Source organism: Bufo gargarizans, chromosome 4 (assembly GCF_014858855.1).
Source record: "Bufo gargarizans isolate SCDJY-AF-19 chromosome 4, ASM1485885v1, whole genome shotgun sequence".
NCBI lineage: Eukaryota > Metazoa > Chordata > Amphibia > Anura > Bufonidae > Bufo > Bufo gargarizans.
In genome coordinates this window covers 319,670,364-319,692,607 of record NC_058083.1, presented here as the reverse complement: position 1 = coordinate 319,692,607, position 22,244 = coordinate 319,670,364, and the positions used below count along the sequence as shown (strand labels likewise).

General features: G+C 42.6%; 1 protein-coding gene across 11 annotated transcripts in view; it reads right to left on the bottom strand.

The window, feature by feature from the left end:
• Window positions 1-22,244, bottom strand: part of EYA4 (EYA transcriptional coactivator and phosphatase 4) — a 309,340-nt gene that overhangs the window by 1,819 nt on the left and 285,277 nt on the right. For all 11 annotated transcript variants that reach the window (XM_044289386.1, XM_044289385.1, XM_044289391.1 and 8 more), the window contains 4 exons: window positions 20,527-20,687; window positions 17,726-17,840; window positions 12,629-12,750; window positions 4,933-5,033 (listed from right to left, as the gene is read on the bottom strand). In XM_044289386.1, coding sequence (XP_044145321.1) covers window positions 4,933-5,033; window positions 12,629-12,750; window positions 17,726-17,840; window positions 20,527-20,687 — 499 coding nt within the window. The remainder of the gene's footprint in view (window positions 1-4,932; window positions 5,034-12,628; window positions 12,751-17,725; window positions 17,841-20,526; window positions 20,688-22,244) is intronic.

Below are 22,244 nucleotides of genomic sequence, written 5' to 3'. Positions count from 1 at the left end.
ACCATGTTCCATTACGCAAGACTTCTCTGACATATCCTGTGCTTTCCCTGTCTGTTAAAACCCTGACTGTTTACTTATTGATTTAATCTACTGATGTCCCAATACCCAAAGCTTGCAGCTTGTGTCTATAATTGCTGTTTTCAATGGATTCTCAAGGTCCTGCCAAAATCCTACTCTTAGTGGATCACATTCTGTCTGTAAGCCTCTGAACCAATCAGGGCAAGCCCCCTCCCTCTCAGGGTCATGTGAATTTCCAGCTTTATCAGCCCTGCTATTTCCTGCTAATTTTCACAGTAAAATGTTGCGAGTACAGTTTTGCGCGATTTGGCCGAAGCGAATGTCCAAAACTTCATATTTATTTGGCACAAAATATTTAGAAATTTGTAACAAATCCGATTAGTTTAGAATCAATATGCTAAAATAAATGTAGTCTTATTAACCACTTGGTAACTGACACAGAACTTTATATATCAGGGTGGTAAGGAAACTGTAACCCGCTGTATAAAATCGTCAGGTTATATAATGTTCTGCTGCCGAAATGGTGTCCAGACATGAGATCGCAGTGATAGGTTGTCAACTGCGAAAAAAAGTCTGGCAGGAACACAACCCCTGTTGCTTGAAAACTGAATTGTAATCCTGCTGTTTGTCGCAAGAAGGGGTTATTTCACCTTTTTTTCTTAGAAAAAAATAAAAGTAAAAATAAAAAATGAATAAAAAATATATAAAGTCAATAAAGAAAATAAAAAAAGTTATAGTTATAGTAAGTAGTTTTAGCAATAGTATACCAGACTACAAACACATGCATACACACATTTTTTCCCCCTTTTTTTATAAACTATTTTTGTGTGTTTAAAATATAAAAAACATGCATTTTTTTAATTTATAAAAAAATAAAAAAGCCAATGCTTAAATGGTTAAAATTTCCCCAAGATGTATTCCTTGAAAGGTCAACATAGAAAATATATATATTGTTATTTGAAGGATTTTCTAACGTTACGGCACTGTACAACAACTGTACTGACAGTATTGTGCCGTAGAACCAGCAATAGAAAAATAGGCTGCTAAATCACAGCACCATCTGAAGCATTATTCTCAGCCTGATCTTTTTATTTACAGTATGTGCTGCTGAGGGAACTTCCAGTCTTAACTGTTTTTATATTAGCATGCAGTTGGCAAACTCTTCAATGATCTTTAGTAGTGTTGGGCGAGCATGCTCGGCCGAACACTTTTTTACTCGAGCATGCTCAGTCAAATACCGCGTGTGCTCGAGCGAGATGCTCGAGTCTCCACCCCACACTTTTTTTGCCTGCTACGCACAAAGGTACTGGCACTCACTTTAATGCCGTAGCCATGTTGGTTACTGGCATTACAGTGATTTGCTGGCCGGAACGTGTCATCTGGTGCTATATACCACCCGATGACATGTGGTTCGGCTCAGTCTTAGTCAGGGAGAGCTGCAGCAGAAAGGACAGATAGTGTAGGGACAGGATTATTTTTTTTTTTAGGAAGGGTTTACTGGTAAAAGGTGTTGAAGACCCAAAAGTCGTTTTAAGGACTATTGTTTTATCTGGCTGCCATATATATTATTAGCGGAACCTGCGCTAAATTGCGTACAATTGTTTGGCCGCTACTGACAGTGGTACAAACTATAATATATCTGTTGTGTTACATTTGCACCGCCTGTGTGCCCATTTCCAAAAGTCATCTACAGCTGCCACCGGTCTGGCAACGATGCAGCAGTGCTTGCAATTGCCAGTTCACCGCCTGTTGTGCGATGTGAGTACGCTCTGGAACTCCATGTTCCACATGTTGGCCAGGGTTTGTGAGCAGCAGAGGGCAGTAGTGGAATACCAGCTGCAACATGGTCATCGCCTTTCTAGTCAGCTTCCGCTCTTCACAAGCGTTGAGTGGGCATGGATGTCTGATGTCTGTGAGGTTTTACACAACTTTGAGCAATCAACACAGATGATGAGCGGCGATGCCGCTATTATCAGTGTAACCATCCCAATTCTGTGTCTACTGAAATGCTCGCTGCTCACAATGAAGGCAGATGCTTTGCATGTGGAAAAGGTGGAAATGGAAAAAGACAGTACACAGGGTGATAGCCAGACCACCCTCCGTTCGTCTTCTCAGCACGAATTGGATGATGATGATGAGGAGGAGGAGCAGGAGACGGTTGCCTCCGCTACAGAGGGTAATACCCATAGCAGGTTTATTCCATCTGTTCAGCGTGGATGGGCCAAAGAGAAGGAAGAGGATGAGGAGAATGAGAGTCATCCTCCTGATGAGAACAGCAAAGTCTTGTCTGTTGGGACTCTGGAACACATGGTTGACTTTATGTTATGCTGCCTTTCCCGTGACCCTTGCATTATATGCATTTTGGCAAACACTGATTACTGGTTGTTCACCCTTCACGACCTCCGTTACAAAAATAACTTCTCATCTCTCATTCCTGTGTGGAGAAGACTAGCAAAATGGTGCAATACCAGAAGGTCCTTGTGGAAAAATTGCTCAAAAAATTTCCAGCTGACAACGCTGGCGGCAGAGTACATAGTTCCTTGGCCAACCAAGGAGGGGAGATGAAGGGGAACACACAGCAGTTCCAACATAGGCAGGGCAACACTCTCCAAGGCCTGGGACAATTTCATGACACTCCGCCAGCAGCCTCACCCTGATGCGCAGCCTACTGTCACAAGGAGGGAAACGTTTTGGAAGATGGTGAAGGAGTACGTAGCAGACCGTGTCTGCGTCCTCAGTGATCCCTCAGTGCCTTACAACTATTGGGTGTCCAAGCTGGGTATGTGGCACAAACTGACGCTCTACGCCTTGGAGGTGCTGGCCTGCCCTGCTGCCAGCGTTTTGTCATAGCGGGTATTTAGTGCTGCTGGGGGCATAATAACTGATAAGCGCATCCGCCTGTCAACTGAAAATGCTGACAGGTTGACTCTTATCAAAATGAACAAGGCCTGGATTGCCCCTGACTTCTCTACTCCACCAGAGGAAAGCGGCTGAATATAAAGGCACTTTAAATGTGTTTTTTTTTATTGTGTATTGAATACACTGTATTCCCATGCACCCCTTCCACCTCAAAAAAGGTATATGGTTCAATCTTCCTTTTGTCGTCCTCCTCCATCATATCAGCATGCTTATTAGGCTGCCTTCGCTCCTAATGTTTTAGAGAGTCAGCTTAGCAGCAGACCCTCACCCTTAATGTTTTAGAGGGCCACCAGCAGGCCCTCGCCCATAATGTTTTAGATGGTCAGATCAGCAGCAGGCCCTTGCCCCAAATGTTTTAGAGGGTCAGCTTAGCAGCAGACCCACACCCCTAATGTTTTAGATGGTCAGGTCAGAAGCAGGCCCTCACCCCTACTGTTTTGGAGGGTCACAAGCAGGCCCTTGCGCCTAATGTTTTTGAGGGTCACCAGCAGGCCATCAATCATAATTTTTCAAGTTTGTGTATGATGCATTCCTTTATGTGTAATAAGGGGTAAAGTGGAGTGTAGGAGTCCCAGTACCTGAACAATTGTACCACAATGTGAATGAGGCCCTCCTTTATGTGATAAACAGGTTGTATTGTAGTGACTCTTCCTTGTAACTTTTGGCAGCACTTGCACTTTATATACAAGTAAATATACAGAAAAGAATGTTTTCTAACTATTTTTCCTCTAAAATAAATTTTATTTTCGGTTTGGTGCGTATTATTGTCAGTCTGCAAAAGTGGCGTACTACTCGGACAACATTGTTCCCAGCAGCGACCTGGGAGTCCAAGATGCATCCAGACATCCTCCCCATGCTGTTCCCAAACCATTTCAGTGGTGTTTCCATCAATTTCTGACCTTTTCCTAGGAACCAGACACCCTGCCTTCTTCAGAGCAGGGGGTGCCTGGTTTAATGCTCGGGTTCTCCCATTGAATTCCATTGTGCTCATGTTCTCTGTAGAGCACCCGAGTATCCCAAAGTGCACTTTGGTGCTCGATCAACACTAATCTTTAGTGATCAGAAATGAAGTAACAGCACAGTGGCTCAATGGTTAGCATTGGTGTATTCCTGCACTGGGATCCTGGGTTTTAATCTTTCCAAATATACATCTGCATAGAGTTAGGTGTTTGCATGGGGTTTCCCACTCTCCAAAAATTAACTGACAGGGATTGTGAGCCATTGAATACAGCAATAAATTAAAATATCTGAATATGTCAGTGCTACAGTACATAAGTGAGTAAAATAAATATTTATGGATCAAGAACATAAAGCTTAAAATATCAGTTATTGACAAAGTTTAAAGGCTATGTTGACCTTTGCTGGCAATTTTGTTTTATGATTGCATTTTACTCATTTTGTGCTAAACATAATTTTTTTCATTTGTTTTTTTATTAAAAATATTGAGCCATTCTGTCACAAAGGGTTTACTGTTTTTCTAGCTGTGTGAATCCAAATGTCACTTTTTGACGATCTAATATCCCTTACCCCTAAATTGCTAAGAAATCATAAACACTTATGTAAGCCACATTCTTATCGGTAAGATAAGGACTTAGCTTTGCTGAGTCTGGGAGCAGAGATAAGGACTTAAGGACCCTGTCAGCACCATGTCTGACGGAGCAGAGAGAAAATTCAGATCCTTCTAGTAGAGAATCCCAGCTCTGTACAGAGACATTATTTTTACGTCATAATAAGTACAATGCACTAATAAAAATGCCCCAAAGGTGTGCATAGTCTTTAAATGGGTTTTATCTTGGCAGATTGCAGATTATTATATTATTTTATATTTTTTACTTAGCACATTCCACACTGTCAGGTACAAATCAGACTGAAAGTGGAACAATCTAGCTATGAAAAATGAAACACCCAAACACTTTACCATCTGAGCTATATACAATACAGAAAGAGAGACATATGTAAGTAAGCATTTTCAGGACCCACAAGAATATATTTTACCTTTTTTGCCGCCTGTTCTTCTTCTACACCATCCCCAATTACAACATATACTACTTTTCTTCCAAACCTTTGTATTATGCGTTCAAAGCAACTTTCTTTCCCTGAAAGAGAAATGAGAGCAAAGTTCAGTTACCTGATTAGAAGCATGAGCTTCAACTTGGGAATCTCTCACAACAACAAAAGTTACATGAGAACCAGATCTGGACATTATACACTGATAACAGCTTTCTTTGCCTGAAAAACAATGCAAGGCTTTGTTTCTGGTCTAACTGCTCTGTCATCATGTACCCAAAGTTGGGGAGCACACTGTATATAGCATCCCTTATTAAAGTTTTCAGATCAGCAATTGAGACATACTATATATTGGTTGGAGTTACCCTGTTAGGTGTCCACTTTACAGTGTCTTTTGCTTAATGTGCAACTGTTAAACTTCTGTGTTTACATGAGGAATACCATTATATGACCCATGTCTTAATTTTTTACCAATTTTATTCTTCTGCAGATTCCAAATCAATTTCACAGTTTTATTTGAGGTTAGCTACAAAGACTAACTGCTATAATGTCTCTCATAAACAGCACACACAAGGAAGAACAGATCCTACTGACCCATCACTTTCTAACACACTCCGAGACAAACTGCAGCATGAAGGACATTATAATGCAATACGGAGCAGTGTGGGTGGGAACTAAGCACTGAAGTGAGATAGAAAACTTACTATCTCACTCTTCTCTCTCTCCCCTATCCAAAGACTTCTATATGCTCCAACTGTAACCTGATCTTATTACGCTGATGATCCATCTCTCTCTCACTAAAGACAATTAATTTTGAGTGACTGATCAGTGTAGAAGGTGTGTGTGGGGGATTCTAAAGTAATCTGATGACCTTTAATAGGTTTCTTTCTCACTTGCCATTGCTCCAAAGTCTTATTTACGGTAACAGTGCCTCTTCCAGGAGGGAATTTAAAGGGGTATTCCAGTATTTTATTATTCAGGGCCTATCCATCAATTTCTGATCAGAAGGGGTCATGCACTCCTGCCAGTCAATTGTTCTGCAGTACTACTCAAGACCTACACAACAATGTTTCCTGTGGAGTGTAGTACATGAATCTGGTTACTGCAGAGCTGTGCCCACTGAACAACACCCCAGTTACTAGCTCCATCCACTACACAATGGATAGAGATTTATAATTCCTGAGTAGAGATGAGCAAAGTTTTGAAAAATAAGATTCGGCAGCTTTGACGAAGTTCGCCAACAAATTCAATTTGTTCTGAATTAATTTGTCACAAATCTGGAATACCCAGCCCAATATGCCTAATTATATTCTTCTGACTTGGTGGCCCAATCCCAGTCTGAAGACTTGGAACTTAAACTGCAAAGAAGGGTGCAAGGAGAGTGCTGTGAGGGTTCAGGGAGACTGCAGGGAAAGTGTATCGCATGTGCATCAGTGTTCAGTGCACTAAGAATCATATCTTATCCCTTCTGTTAGTTGTAGATTTACTGTGCATCAGTATTAATGGTCAATGTTACCATCAAGTCTAACTTATCGCCCAGACTTCAACTGTCAAGATTCAAGTAGTCAGCAGCAGTGGCAGTTATACTGTGCACCAAGATGTATTGCTAATCCCTTCTGTTAAACCAAAAGAAATGCAAACAGCACCCCTCAGCAAAAAACCAATGTGCGCCCCTGCAGGAGCTGGGTCCAAATGGCTTTTTAGTGGAACAAAATAAAGAAATGGAGGGAGCGCCAATAAAGTAGAGGTGAAAAAAGAGGTTCTTTAAGTCTATGTTATCGCAGTCCAAACATATTCTTTTTAATCCCTTCTGTTATCTGTCAAATTACTGTGTGTCAGTAATACAGTTCATTGTTACTGTCATGTCTAATTTATCACCATGGTCTTAACCTTGCATTGCACCAAGATTTAAGTAGTGGCCCCATGACAGAGTGGGAAGGGTGGCAGCAACAACAGTGGCAGTAGCAGTGACAGTAGTGGCCCCATTACAGAGTGGGGATGGTGGCAGTGGTAGTAACAGTGACAATAGTGATCCCATGAGTCATAGCAGAAGCAGTGGTAGTAAGGTTGTGTTCACATGACTCTATGTTTTTCCGTTTTGCTGATTTGTCAACTGCTCTGTCATCCCCCCCCAAAAAAAAAAAAAAAAAAAAAAAAAAAAAAAAAAAACTGTTCCTGTGTTTTGAGCATACTCAAACTAGTCAGTATTTTGCATCAGTATTTGTAAACCAAACCAAAAGTGAGTCCAATAGAGATAAAATATAATGGTAATATCTACGTCTCTTCTGTGTTTTGGATGTTTTGGACCCACTTCACGCACGGACCCTCTATCACACAGTCAGTATTTTGCATCAGTATTTGATCTGTATTTGTAAGCCAAAACAGGAGCGGGTCCAAAACAGAGATAAAATGTAATGGAAATATTTGCATCTCTTCTGTGTTTGCTCCAAAACACACTCCTGCTTTTGGCTTACAAATACTACCAAATACTGACAGTATGAAAGAGGCCTTATGTTCAATTTGCATTTGTTTTGGTCATTTGCATCTGAAATTGTTTTTTATTAACAGATCCTGTGTTTTGAGCATCCTCAAACTAGTCAGTATTTTGCATCAGTATTTGATCAGTATTTGTAAGCCAAACCAAGAGTGAGTCCAAAACAGAGATAAAATATAATGGAAATATCTACATCTCTTCTGTGTTTTGGACCCACTTCACGCACGGACCCTCTATCACATGATCAGTATTTTTTTTATCAGTGTTTGATCTGTATTTGTAAGCCAAAAACAGGAGTGGATCCAAAACAGCACTAAAATATAATGGAAATATTTGCATCTCTTCTGTGTGTTTTGGACTCACTCCTGCTTTTGGATTACAAACGCAGATGAAATACTGACCAAATACTGACCGTGTGAAAGAGGCTTTATGGATGCTCAAAATACAGGATAATTCTTCCCCCTGTTCTTCTGATGGATCAGAAGAACAGGAAAATGAATGGCGAACATGGCAAAACAGGGACACTAGTGGCCCAATAACAGAGTGGGGAGGGGGGGGGGGTCAGCAGCAGTGGCAGTAACAGTGAGAATAGTGGTCCCATGACAGAGGGGGGAGGGGGGCAGCAGCCATGTCATACAGCACAAGATGGTGGCTGATCACAGTAGTAGCAGAACCCAACAGCAGTGTAATAGCAAGGGCCAGTTGTATGCATATACTTGGAAAACGGCAACATGTACTTATCAGGAGGCCAAGAAGCCCCTTTGTAGGAATATCAGTAGAGGCAGCAGGTAGGTGGTGACAGATTAGTGGCAGCATCAGAATGGAGGCAGCATCAGCACATAGTGAGAAGTAACGCCCCATTTTGCACAATTTTCCAGTGTGCCAGCACACTACATTATGATTATTAGTGGCAGTAGATACTGAGAGACCCAAGAACTGGCCCAGCATCTGCTCAATGTACATGTATAGGGCTGGTACAGCTTTTTTGGAAAAGTAATGTTGGCTCAGGACTTTCCACCTTGGGTGCGCACAAGCCATCAGTTTTCTGAAATGTGCACAGTCAACTACATCGAAAGGGAATGAATATAACTTCAGCTTCTGTACCAATACTGCACACACACTGTTGTCTTTTTGCAATCATCTTGGTGATCGATTGCTGTAGAAACAAGTCACAAGTTGCAGGAGGAGCATCAGGAGCAATAAACAACATTGAAATCGATGGGAAAGACCGACAGCATACTTATGCTGATGTTGAAAAGCCTTGATTGCTTGAGAGGGGTTATGGGCTGGTGGGTGATGCAGAGGTTCCTACATCATGCTGCAACACTAAATGAAAGGCACGGTTTTCCCATACCACTTTATGTTAGCGCTCCATGTCTTGATGCATGGGCTGTCGTGCCAACCTTAGCACCCTGACTGTGCCTTACCTTCTGCCCACACATCCTGCATACTGCCATGCTAATGTCCCCCAGTGACTTAGTGAATAATTCCAACACAGCATTTTCCCTTCACCACTGCGTGATGCCTTACTGCCACTGCTTTCATGAACCCATGAACTACTAATGTGTTCCTCACAGATGGTGTACCCCTCCTGCATTTGACTACAGATCTCCCACTGCTTCCACCCTGCTGTCTCAGGGGCACCCTTTCAACTTGCTGTCTCAGAGGCACGTTTCTACCCTACTGTCTCACAGGCACGATGCCAACCTCACCCTTGATGATGATGATGCCCACTCTTCACTTGGCTCCCACAAGCAATCGGCTACACCATCATCTACAAATGTTTGGTCATCACTTGTGTCACCCTCACCTGTCTCTTGCGGATGTCCCTCACCTCTCGCAACATGTGATCCCACCCGAGTCTCATTATCTGTAGTTGCACACCTAAAGGAGACTGCAGCGCACTTCTCCTCCAAGTCTGCTGACTGTCCTCACAAAGCTCATCATCGCTGAATAGTGGAGCGGAGATGGTGGCTACCATTATCTGGTTAACAGACGGGGCAGCAAAAGCAAGAGTCAGGTTCAGGACAGATAAGGGCATAGAGGCAGTTTCTGGCCATGCCAACTAAGCGTGGAATGCACCGATTCCTGGCTGTGTGTATCTGTTGTCACTTAAGATGATGTTGAAGAGCAAGTCAACCATTCCAGTACAGCTGGATTGTTGGTCAAAACACGGACTGCTGGATGAAAGTGGCAGCTATGGCCTGTTGCTGCGACTGCTAACATCACCACTTCTTCTGATGCTACTTGTGCCAGCTACAGCAACATTTTTGCCACTGCCCGTTTCTTTGGAAGTCACAGGCTGTTGGCCATGTATTGCTAACAGAAGGCATTAGCTATGATAAATTTTGTTCCACTGCAGCTCCTTCTTTTCTTTCACCTGTGTAGAAAAACCACCCATTTCGCTACACATTGCTTGTGCTCCAATGTCCTCCCACAGGGCTTATGCGGCCATGAGATGTAGGTGCCACGTCTCATGTGCCCTGGCCAGACAGATTTAGCAGCATCTGTTCCAGGACATGAATCAGTGGAATAACGTTGTTCATCCCGTAGTCCTAGCGACTGACAAATAACGAGGCCTCCTCAAAGGGCCCGAGCAAACTGCAGGTGTCACGCATGAGCTGCCACAGGCTAACATTGTAGTTACACACGGGAGTACCTCCGTCTGCCTGTATCATCAAGAAATTATTTATGGCCAATCTCTGTTCATATAATCAAGTTTCTGGTGTGGCTGGGCAGGAACCACGTTTGCCCAGTGGGCAGTAAAGGATATATATTGTCCTTGACCGTAGTTACAGTTCCACACGTCAGCGGTGCCGTGCATTTTTGCAGACACCGACAGGCTCAAGGACTGGCCCACCTTTTGTTCTACATATGTGTGCAGGGCTGGTACTGCCTTTTTTGGCAGAGAAATGACGGCTTGGGACTCTCTACCTCGGCTCGGCACAAGCCACCAGTTCTCTGAAAGGTGCAGAGTGCACCACTTGGAAAGGGAGGGACTGCAGCACCAGCAACTTGGCCAGGAGCACGTTCAGCCTCTGCGCCGTTGGATGAGTGCATGCATACTGTTGTCTCTTGGCAGAATGACTGATGAGGAGGAGGAGGAGCAGGATCATCAGGACCATAAGATGATGGGACGGACAGACAGCTCTCTTTGGCTGAGGTGGTAGAACTTTGACTGCATGAAATTGGGTGGTTGCCACCCGGCAACAGTTGCTGCGGCAGGCTGGATAACCACATCGGAGCCACGGTTCTCCCAGGCCACTTTATGGTGACGCTGCACATATTGACGCAGGGCGGTGGTGCCAACATTGGCACCCTGGCCACGTTTTACCTTCTGCCCACAAATCCAGCAAATGGCCATGTTCACCTCCTCCAGCGGCCTAACAAAAAATTGCCACACCAGTGAGAATGGCATTTTCCCCTCAGCACTCCATACTGACTGACTGCTACCACTGCCTCCGTGAACCCCTGCACTGCTACTTTCAGGGCAGGTAGTCTCCTGCGAAGCATGCGGTCTACCCTAGGGATGTTTGGCTCCCAACCTCCCACTGCTGCCACCCTGCTAACTCCCGGCCACACTACCAACTTGCTGACTCCGCCTCACTCGCAAGCTGCCACACTCTTCTCCTGATGATGATGAAGCCTCTTCATCACCCGGCTCCCAATTGCGATTGGCTACATTATCATCAAGTACTGTCTGCACATCACTGATGTCCTTATCAACGGTCTCTGAGCCAGGAGCCTGACCACTCCCACACCACTCTCCTCATCACTACTTGCCTGCCTACAGGAGGAAGCAGCGGATGTCTCCTCCAGATCTTGGCCAGGTAGTAGCTCGTCCTCGCTGTTTAGTGGAGCTGAGCCCACAGCATATAATACTTGTCTGGCTGAGGGAACAGAAAAGGACAGAGGCAGGTTGAGGACAGGTGAGGGCACAGGGCCTGCTCGTGGGCCATGCCAACTAAGCGGATGTGTCTGAAGAACCCACCGACTCTTGGCTGGGGGTGTCTGATGTCACTTGCGATGAAGTAGAAGACCGAGTCAGCCATTCAAGCAAAGCTGGGTTGCTGTTCAAGACATGACAGCTAGATGACACTTGTTGCTCAGGCCTCTCGCTGCGACTCCTATTGCCACTACCCCTTCGTCTGCTGTCTGCGACAGAAACATTTTGGCCACTGCCTTTTTCCTTTGAAGGACCTGTCACTTGTCTGTATGACATACTGTTAGTTAAAATATTTTAATTAAAAGGAAATGAATACACTCCAAAAAAGCTGTAGAACAATGTAACCGCAAAGTGGCAAATAAAGCGTACTTATTTTTTCCACTAATACACCCGAAAAAAGGCTGTAGTACAATGTAACTGCACCACAGAAGGGAAAATAAGATTTTTTACTATTAAAACACCCCCGAAAAAATTGTAGTACAATGTAACTGCACCACAGAATGGCAAAAACATACTTTTTATTACACCTATACACCCCAAAAAATCTGTAGTACAATGTAACTGCACCACAAAACGACAAATAATATGTACTTTTTAGACTATCAAAACACACTAAAAAAAGTGTATAGTACAATGTAACTGCACCGCAGAATGGCAACTAATGGGTATATATAATTTTTTTGCACAAATATACCCCAATAGAAACTGTAGAACAATTTAAATGCACCACAGAATGGTTAACATGACGCACCGTATTTTTCACCTTATAAGATGCACTTTCGCCCCCCCAAAAGTGTGGGGGAAATGGCAGTGCGTCTTTTGGTGGCGAATGCTGCCATTTAACACTGAAACATCACCGTCCGCGATGCTGCACAGCGCGGCCGGCGATGTATCAGTGGGGAGGGAGGAGGGGCTGGGGGCCAGCAACTGATATTGGAATGGCAGTGGGGGCCAGTGCAGTCACTGTATTCTATTACACTGGACCGCTCACTGTAGTATTCATATGTAACGTGTAGGCATGGGAGCTTTGTTAAACTATAGAAATCCTCTGCAGCAGTGAAAAGACCTTGGCCCTATCTTATACTGTATGAAGGATGGCCTTATGCCTATCCCATATGTTGCATGTTAAATTATTTATAAGAGCAAGCCTATTCTGCATACAGTATACTGCAGAGTGTGTCCTGAAGATCCTTCATTCTCTTTAGCTTGGTTATATTTGTTATAAAGTGAATGAAAACTCTTACCTATTTTCGTTGCGCTATAGATATTTTCAATTGGAAAAACTCCTCCGAGACTATACAGCAAAACTTTAGAAAGTGCTGGAATAAGTTGTGTTGTTGTCACCAAGACATTTACACTATTACTTCTGTGGAGGGAAAAAAATGACATGTAAAATTACAATATCTGTAAAACATAAGAAAGAACTGGTTCGCAAATCCTCAATACTATGCTTTTATCTAATAACTACTTCTCAGCATAATTAACATTCTGCTTCTCAGCGCAATTGATGGTATACCTACCCCTATGCTGCATGCTGACCATGAGGCATTAGTATACAATTTGATAAAAAAGCATACGCCCACTCACCGCGACAAGGTTGCCCCTTTGAATGGACCCTATTCTAAATTTAGCGCAGCGCTGCACGGTGACCACTGAGGCTGCAGCACCACACCAGCAGGCAGCAGGACCCAGCAGTCAAACAGTGCCCTCGCTGTCTGGCAAAGCCACCCTGGCACTGGGCCCCACCAACCCACCAGCAGAGCACCAAAGCAACAATGGCCGCCGTGCAGTACTGCACCATGTGAACAGGTTTGGAACACACCTTATCACATACTCTCAGGAACTCCAACTGAGAGGTCGGAATTTATACACCCTTAGGGCTTGTTCACACGACCGTGTGAAGTCCGTGCCCGTATTGCGGACCGCATTTGCGGATCCGCAATACACGTGTCCCGTTACGTGGCCATTCTGCATCACGGATGCGGACCCATTTATTTCAATGGGTCCGCAAATTCGGAGATGCGGAACGGTGCGGAAAGGAACCACGGAACGGAACACTACGGAAGCACTACGGAGTGCTTTCTGAGGTTCCGTTCTTCCGCACGACAGAAGGATAGAGCTTGAAAAGCGCAAAAAGTGAATGGGGAGCGATCCCTATGTGGCTGCCACACAGCAGGTGCCCATGCTTAGCGGACCGCAATTTGCGGACCACAGAACGGGCTTCACACGGTCGTGTGAACAAGCCCTTATGCAGACTTCTGCTAAATAAAAAGCACCTGGGACGAATGGGGAGGAGTGCTGATACCAGGAGGGAAAAGAGCATAGATTCTGCAAAACATGTAAAAAATTGCGCTGAGAAGCGATGCTAATTATGCTGAGAAGTAGTTATTAGATAAAAGCATAGTATTGAGGATGTGAGATCCAGTTTCACTCTTAAATTTTACATGTCCTGTAGAATCTATTCTATTTCCCCCCTCTGGTATCAGCACTCCTTCCCATTCTGCCTAGGGTGGCTTTGCCAGACAGCGGGGCACTGTTTGACTGCTGGGTTCTGCTGCCTGCTGGTGCGGTGCTGCGGCGCTGGTGGTCGCAGCGCAGCGCTGCACCAAATTTAGAGTAGGTTCCAATTCAAAGAGGCAACCTTGTCGTGGTGAGTGGGCCTATGCTTTTTGATCAAATTGTATACCAATGCCTCATGTACAGTAAGCAACATAGGGGTAGGTATAAGACAAATTGCGCTGAGAAGCGATGTTAATTATGCTGAGAAGCAGGTATTAGATAAAAGCATAGTATTGAGGATGTGCGATCCAGTTTCACTCTTATATTTTAAACTTTTTGTAAAATTACAATATCGACTAGTCTACCAATGTGCAATATTATTTGTCTCTGAACATAGTGATAAATCATTTTTAAAATATGTTAGATGAATACATGAATTTCCTGTAATCTTTTATGCCAAAAATGAAACTGCTTACAAGTAGGTAATTAATGATAATAATATTAGTAGACACAATGAAATGATGAAATTACATTGTTTTTAGGAATTCCCCAGCAATAATATACAATACTAAACACCCACCTTAATTATTTAGAATCATAAAATAAATAGATTGTGACATGGTTGGTATAATATTGGGGAACTGAAATATGAATTGTGACTAATGCCAATTAAATTTATAAAATTAATTATAGCCAATAATATGGGATTACATAGAACATTGCAGCTATTATGTGGCACTATAGTGATACAAACAGATCACATTGTAGAGACAAAGAGGTGGCGATTTCATCTAGTATAGGATGCTAAAGACATTGCTAGTATAATGAGAGGGACACATTTCTATGTGATTTATAGAAACAAGGTAGCACAGTGCACTCAGCTGTTTCCGTAACTTCGGCCAACTCTGGCCACCGAATACAATGGGTATTCTGAGATGGGAACACTCCTTTAATTATAAAATTCTGCTTGTGTGCACTCACAACTAGGAGAAAGTTTACTACGTTTTATTGTATTATTGAGTTTAATGTATAAATGTATACAGTACGCTTCTATGCTTCTCCTAGTGGTGGCAGTAGAACTTTATTATTTTGAAGGCTTCAATGGCATTTTTTTTATTATTGCCTTTAACTCATTTTGGGCTAAAAAATGTTGCAGTTAATCTTTATTAACCATTTTCAACAGTTTTTCCTTATATAGCTTTCTGTATTAAGTGTATTTGCACACTAGCAAGCGCTCCCTTCACAGTTAAATCCCTTCAGAGAACTGCTCCGGTGGCTCAAGATGTTGCCTTTATCTCTGAACTCCTGACAGCCCATAAACACTCATCATAACTAAACCCTTATCAGTTAGGTTACAATATGGCTTAAACGAGTGTTTATTATATGTCAGTTCCAAAATAAGGGCTACACATCCAGCCATCAGCGCAGACTGATTCTCTGTGACACAGAAAGCAAAATAGTCTGTAGATACAATCAAAGTGAAGGCTGTAGAAACTGTTGAAACTTTTTAATGAAGACCAATTGAAAAAATAAAAAAACATATAACATGTGAGAGTGAATCTAGATCACACATCCTCAATGCTATGCTTTTGATATGGCAACTGTTTTTCAGCATAATAAAACATGGCTTCTCAGCACAATTTATAATAAATATAACTCTATGCTATGCACTAAAAGGAGGCATTGGTATACAGTTTGATCAAAGAGCATAGACCCACTTACCAAGACAAGGTTGCCTCTTCAGGTGGGGACCTACTCTAACTTTGGTGTGGCACTGCGCGGCGACCACCGGTGCCCCTGCACCGCACCAGCAGGCAATGGGACCCAGTAGCCACACAGCGCCCCCACGGTGCGGCAAAACCACCCTGGCTCTGGGCCCCATCACTCCACCAGCACAGCACAAAAGCAGCAATGGCCACCGCTCAGCACCCACATTTTATATCTTATATGAAAAAATATATTTATTTTTTAGCCCAAAATGAGTAAAATTCAATGATAACAAAAATGACCCCCAAAGGTGTTCATAGCCTTTAAGTAGTTGTCCCACAAAGAATTCTGTTTATATCCAGCAAATAAATTATAACATTTTATTTTTGTATTTATACAGGATTCCAGGAATAATATCAGTATGGTGCCACTCGCTATTTCTATTGTAGGTTACTTTGGGTATGCAGAGGAATTCCTGGTTTGGAGATCACACTGCTCATAAAGCTGCAGCATCTTCTCTACTTCTCAGAGGAGATACAGCAGTACTGTGATTGTACTTGCTCAGCGTTTCCTCTGAAAAGCAGAGAAGATATTGCATCTTCAGAAATGGTGGCTCTTCACACCATGAAATACCAAAATGATCAGGGAGTGAGACAAGACTGAGCATGTGTGTCCACCTTAATACATTTACTGAGGAGGACACAGAAAGCCTGTTCAATAGAATCAACAGATGGCATGGTACTAACAATTTTCATGGAATAGCTGCAGACAGGAGAAAAAATGTCCATTTTTAATGGGCTGGATATAATTATAAAAACAATATTCTTTATGCGACAACCTCTTTAACGCTGTATGCCTATATAAGTATTACAATAGTATCCATAGTACTATTAAAGGTTTTGCCCAGGCTTTTAATATTGATGACCTATCCTCAGGATATTTCATCAATATTAGATCGGTGGGGGTCCGACACCCGGAACCCCAGCCAATCATCTGTATGAGGAGACGACGCACACAGTGTGCACATGCCGTCTCCCTTCCTGTCCTGCTGCTACTTTGCCATAGACAGCTGCGGTGAGCAGGAAGATAGACGGAAGACCACATGTGCACACTGTGTGCACCATCTCCTCATACAGCTGATTGTCGGGGGTTCCAGGTTCCAGACCCCCGCCAATCTGATATTGATGCTCTATTCTATCAATATTATAAGCCCGGAAACCCCTTTAACATATAGAGTCAGTGCTCCCAAGGTGCCTATACATTAAATCAATGACCTCACCATACTGAAGTATAATTTGGCTTAGGCTAGTTTCACACTTGCGGCAGGACGGATCCGACAGGCTGTTCACCATGTCGGATCCGTCCTGCGGCTATTTCGCCGTGCCCGCGGACCGCCGCTCCGTCCCCATTGACTATAATGGGGACGGGGGCGGAGCTCCGGCGCAGCACGGCGGTGCACGGAGAAAGCCGCCGGACTAAAAAGCCTGACATGCAGTAATTTTAGTCCGGCGGCCTTTCTCAGTGCACCGCCGTGCTGCGCCGGAGCTCCGCCCCCGTCCCCATTATAGTCAATGGGGACGGAGCGGCGGTCCGCGGGCACGGCGAAATAGCCGCAGGACGGATCCGACATGGTGAACAGCCTGTCGGATCCGTCCTGCCGCAAGTGTGAAAGTACCCTAATTTAAACTGATATAAAATGATGACTGGAATAAGGTTCATGTTACTATTGTTACATCTAGACCATCTGACCATCACTGGATATCCTTGATTACCGTAGTTATGAAGGAAATAAAAATGATATATGTCTGGAATCATGCTGAATGAGTTAAAGCATATCTGTCAACATTTGTGAGCCTGCTTTGTCACATTTACCAAACATTTTAGTGAATCTGAGTGTTTGAAGTCAGGGGTGTACTGGGTGGAATAGCTGTTACAGGTATGCCTATGACACCTTCTCCATCCACAAAGATTATGCGTAGCTGTGGAGAGAAAACACTGCCTACCATTGTGTACCCTGACCACATTTGTATCTGCTTTAAATTAGTTTGGCGAAGAAATGAATTACAAAAACAAGTCTTAAGTGACATTGTAACTGTGCATTTAGTGGTGAAATATAAGCATACATTTCGACTTACCTTGTGCTAATGAGTGATAGTGATTTAAGTGCATTTGAGAGCCAGGAGTCTGTCAGGACTTCAAGATCTGCTCGCAATTGAAGCCAGGCTTCCCTCTTAGCTGGGCCAAAAAGTCCTTCAGCACAAACAGGCAGGAAATCATAGATTAAATACTGCTTTCATGGAAATGTGAAATGTTTTCTTCCATTAAATTTTTCCTCTGTTTTTTATAAAATGATATGCAACCTCTCGTTATAGGAAAAGGACTGATTTATTATATGCAAAAGACTATAACTGAATGATACCTTTGTGCACTGTAAACCAGCATGCAGAGCAATACGTTACTATATGTAATACAGAGGAAAACCCTCAATGCAATAGTCATTCAAAAGTGTGGTGTTGTGTATACATTTAGCTACAGAAATTCTACATATGTAGTTACTATGATATAAAGGGAAAATTAAATCAAGTTTTTATGTTCAAGGGATTGTCCCATGAAATATATTCTACAGTTTTCAAGTGAGCACCTGGATCTGAATACTTTTGTAATTGCATGTAATTAAAAATGTTATATAGCCACTGAGTTATTCAATAAAATGTATCTGTATTGCGCCACCTGCTGTTTGTTCTTTTCTTATTTCTCTCACCTGCTCACTGAGAAGGCCGCACATGCTCAGTTTCATCCTTCAACTGGCTCCTGAGCTGTGATAGGGAGAGCACGGACACGCCCCCCCACCCCCCAGCAGCAGCAGAAAAGACACACCTCCTGAGCTGCAGCTTAGCTTGATATAAATCTAGCAAAGCAATGAATGGGGAGATCTATGGATCCATGTGAGGTACAGGGCTGGATCTAGCTTTGTTAGAAAGGAATTGTCATGTACTATATGATGTGTGATTTAAATTTTTTACATCATCCATGGGATAACCCCTTAAAACATATTTTTTTATAATTTTTGATGATGCTATGTTTAATTTTTAATGTCATTATCAATGTTTAACAGTTGATGAAATCCTGCAGTTTTGGCTCTGGCTATTAAATGGGTTGTCTCATTTCAGCAATTGACATTTATCATGTAGAGTAAGTTAATACAAGGCACTTACTAATGTATTGTGATTGTCCGTATTGGTTCCTCTGCTGGCTAGACTCATTTTTTTTATCACGTTATAAACTTCTCGTTTCCATGGTTAAGGCTACTTTGCAGTCCAGCATTGGTGGCCATGCTTGCACACTATATAAAAAAAGCATTGGCCTCTGTGGTGGCTGGGACCAAAGGAATGCACAGAGACCAGAGTGTTTTCCTATAGTGTGCAAGCATGGCCACCAATGCTGGATTGAAGGGTGGTCATGACTATGGAGACGAAAAGTGTATAATGTGATGGAAAAATGAGTCTAGGCAGCGAAGGAAGCAATATGGATAATACATTACTAAGTATTACTAAGTGTATTAACTTACTTTACATTATAAAGGCCATTTGTTTAAGTGAGACAACCCCTTTAAGCCACTTCTTTACAGATCTTTTTTTTGCAGTCATCGCATTATCACAGGCAGGATTACAATGACAGATATCACCTATACATAGATATCACAGAATCCACTCTTTTCTTGTACAACAACCTCTGCACAAGTCACAGAGCATGCCTAGAAAACTCTCCCATAGAAGTCAATGAGGTCCCTTCCAGACTAGTATGTTTATGGTCCACGGGGGCTGCTGTAAAGCATATCTCTAAATGTACAGCCCAGACAAGATGGCTAACCCCATACTCATGTACAGGAAATAGAGTTAAAAAAATCTACAATAAGGAAATAAAAAGGCTATTTGTCACTATCTGGATTTAACCAGCAGAAACAAATTTCTAGGTGACACATTACCTTTAAATAAATGTTTACAATCCCACTTGGCCTGGACATATTCTTTTGAATATTACACTTTGTCCCTGATAAATATGATTGTTATTTGTAATTTGTTATTAATGAAAGGTAATCTTATTGTCTCAGTCAGTGGATAATAATGATACATACACACTAATTGTGTGCCCAACCAAGGGACCCAAACGGTGCCTAAATCATGTAGGTTAATGTCTCAAGGAAGAAATAGAATCAAGAACAGCCATATGCATACCATCCAGCCTGACAAGTGTAGATCAGGTTTACTCAGATCGCCATGGGTTCAAATGCCCCATAGGCACAGGTTTCCCTAGTGCTGATATTGGCCCAGCTACTACATTATTCTCAGCATATGTCAAGAGTTATGTAATCCAGTGGCAAAAGTGTCTCTTGGCTTCAACGGCATCTTTTGAACCTTCTAGGCCCCTGCCAAAATTATCATAGTGAGAACTGTTTTCAGTACAACTGGTACCATGATAGCAAAATATCTTTACTAGGGATGAGCAGGTTCGGTTCCAAGGTGCCACCTGGAACCGAACCCGAGTTTGGGACAAAGATTTTTTACAGTAGAAATTAATTTATGAAGTTATTACCCGAAGTCTCGCGAGACTTCGTGAAGTAATAACTTTGGCTCAATACATTCTAATCCTGTAAGGAGCGCTCACACCGTACAGTATTCTAATCAAGTTTTATGCGAATCGACTTTGGATAAAGCATCCAAAGTTGATTCGCTCATCCCTAATCTTTATGTATTCAGGTAAAGCTCACACAACCATCCAATAAGGAATTATTGGGATTTAGTCCAAATAAGAGACAAACATGTCTTGTCAAAGTGCGATAGTATAATAAGTAACAGTATATGTAAGTTCCCTGCAGCAGTATTTGCTTATAATAAGAAGCCATGTTGGTGAGAGCATAATAACAAATGTAAAATACCTCCTACATTGTTCTTGTAAGTATTGTACAGCTCTTTTACTCGTCTGTATCGGAACGCCAACTTTCTCATCCAATCTACACCACCCCTCACACCAGTCGGTAAGCAGAGTGTTGTACTGCTTGCTGCTGCCCGGAAGCCATCAGTGGCAAAACTGTAAGAACTTTAAAGGAAAAGATTATATAAAATGTGTAAAGGTTAAAACTTCAACTTAGGCTCAAAAAGAGGTAAATCATGTACACATAAATTTACATTTAATCACCTGAGATAGTAATAAATCACATATTGTAAGTAATGGTTTGAGCTCTGCCCATATGAACTTATCATCCAAAGGGATTTGGACATAGAAACAAGTGTGAATAGTTGCACAATGGACATTAAAAATAAATAATAGTGTTCATTTTTATCCATGGCAGACATCATCAGCAGAAATTAACATGCTTTGGATTTACAGTGGTACTAGAAACTTTGTGAACCTTCTTCTACATTTCTACATATATTTGACCTAAAACTACACCAGATTTTCACACACATCATAAAAGTAGACAAAGATACCCAAATCAAACAAATATGACTCAAAAATATTAGACCTGGTTATATATAAAAAAAAGGATTCAATATCATGTGTGTGAGTGGCAACACTACATGAACCTTATGAGTGGGCAAACTGTTTCATTTAAAGAACAGGCATTTATCAAAGTCTGATCTTCCCTACACATGTTTGTAGAAGTGTATTATGGTACAAACAAAGGAGATTTCTGAGAACCTCAGAAGAAGAGTCGTTGATGTTCATCATGCTGGAAAAGGTTACAAAACCATCTCTAAACAATTTGGAGTCCACCACTGCACAGTCATACACACTGTGTACAAATGAAGCAAATTCAAAATCATTTTTACTCTCCTCAGGAGTGGTCCACTAACAAAGATCACACTAAGAGCAAGGCATGTAATAGTCTGCGGGGTCACAGAGGAACCCAAGGTATCCTCTGAGCAACTAAAGGCCTTTCTCACATTAGCAATGTTAATGTTCAGGACGTTAATGTCATCAGGACACTGAACAACAATTGTGTGCATGGCCAGATTTAAAAGAGAAAGCCACTGCTCTCCAAAAAGAACATTGCTGCCCGTCTGAAATTTGCTAAAGATCTCCTGGCCTAAGCCAGAAGGCTATTGGACTGATTTATATTTATTTTTTTAAAGGGCTTCTGTCACCCCACTAAACCTTTTTTTTTGCTTACTTATAATCCCTACACTGCGATTTATGGCTACATGATCAAATTAATCATTTTGGTCCTGTAGATTTAGTTTAAAACAAGCTTTTAAAATATGCTAATTACCTTGCTACCAGCAAGTAGGACGGCTACTTGCTGGTAGCAGCCGCATCCTCCGATCGTAAAAGACACCCCCTCCACATTGTGATTGACAGGGCCAGGGAACGGGAATCGTTCTCTGCTGGCCCTGCCTGTTTGCATTTAAAATCTTGCGCCTGTGCCGCGGCCGTACCTGTCTTCAATTGGCGCAGGCGCACTGAGAGGTGGCCGCTACATCCTCAATGCGCCTACGCCGGGTGTAGATGTGACGTCATCGGCGCAGGCGCATTGAGGATAGAGCGGCCGCCTCTCAGTGCGCCTGCGCCAATTGAAGACAGGTACGGCCGCGGCGCAGGCGCAAGATTTTAAATGCAAACAGGCAGGGCCAGCAGAGAACGATCCCGTTCCCT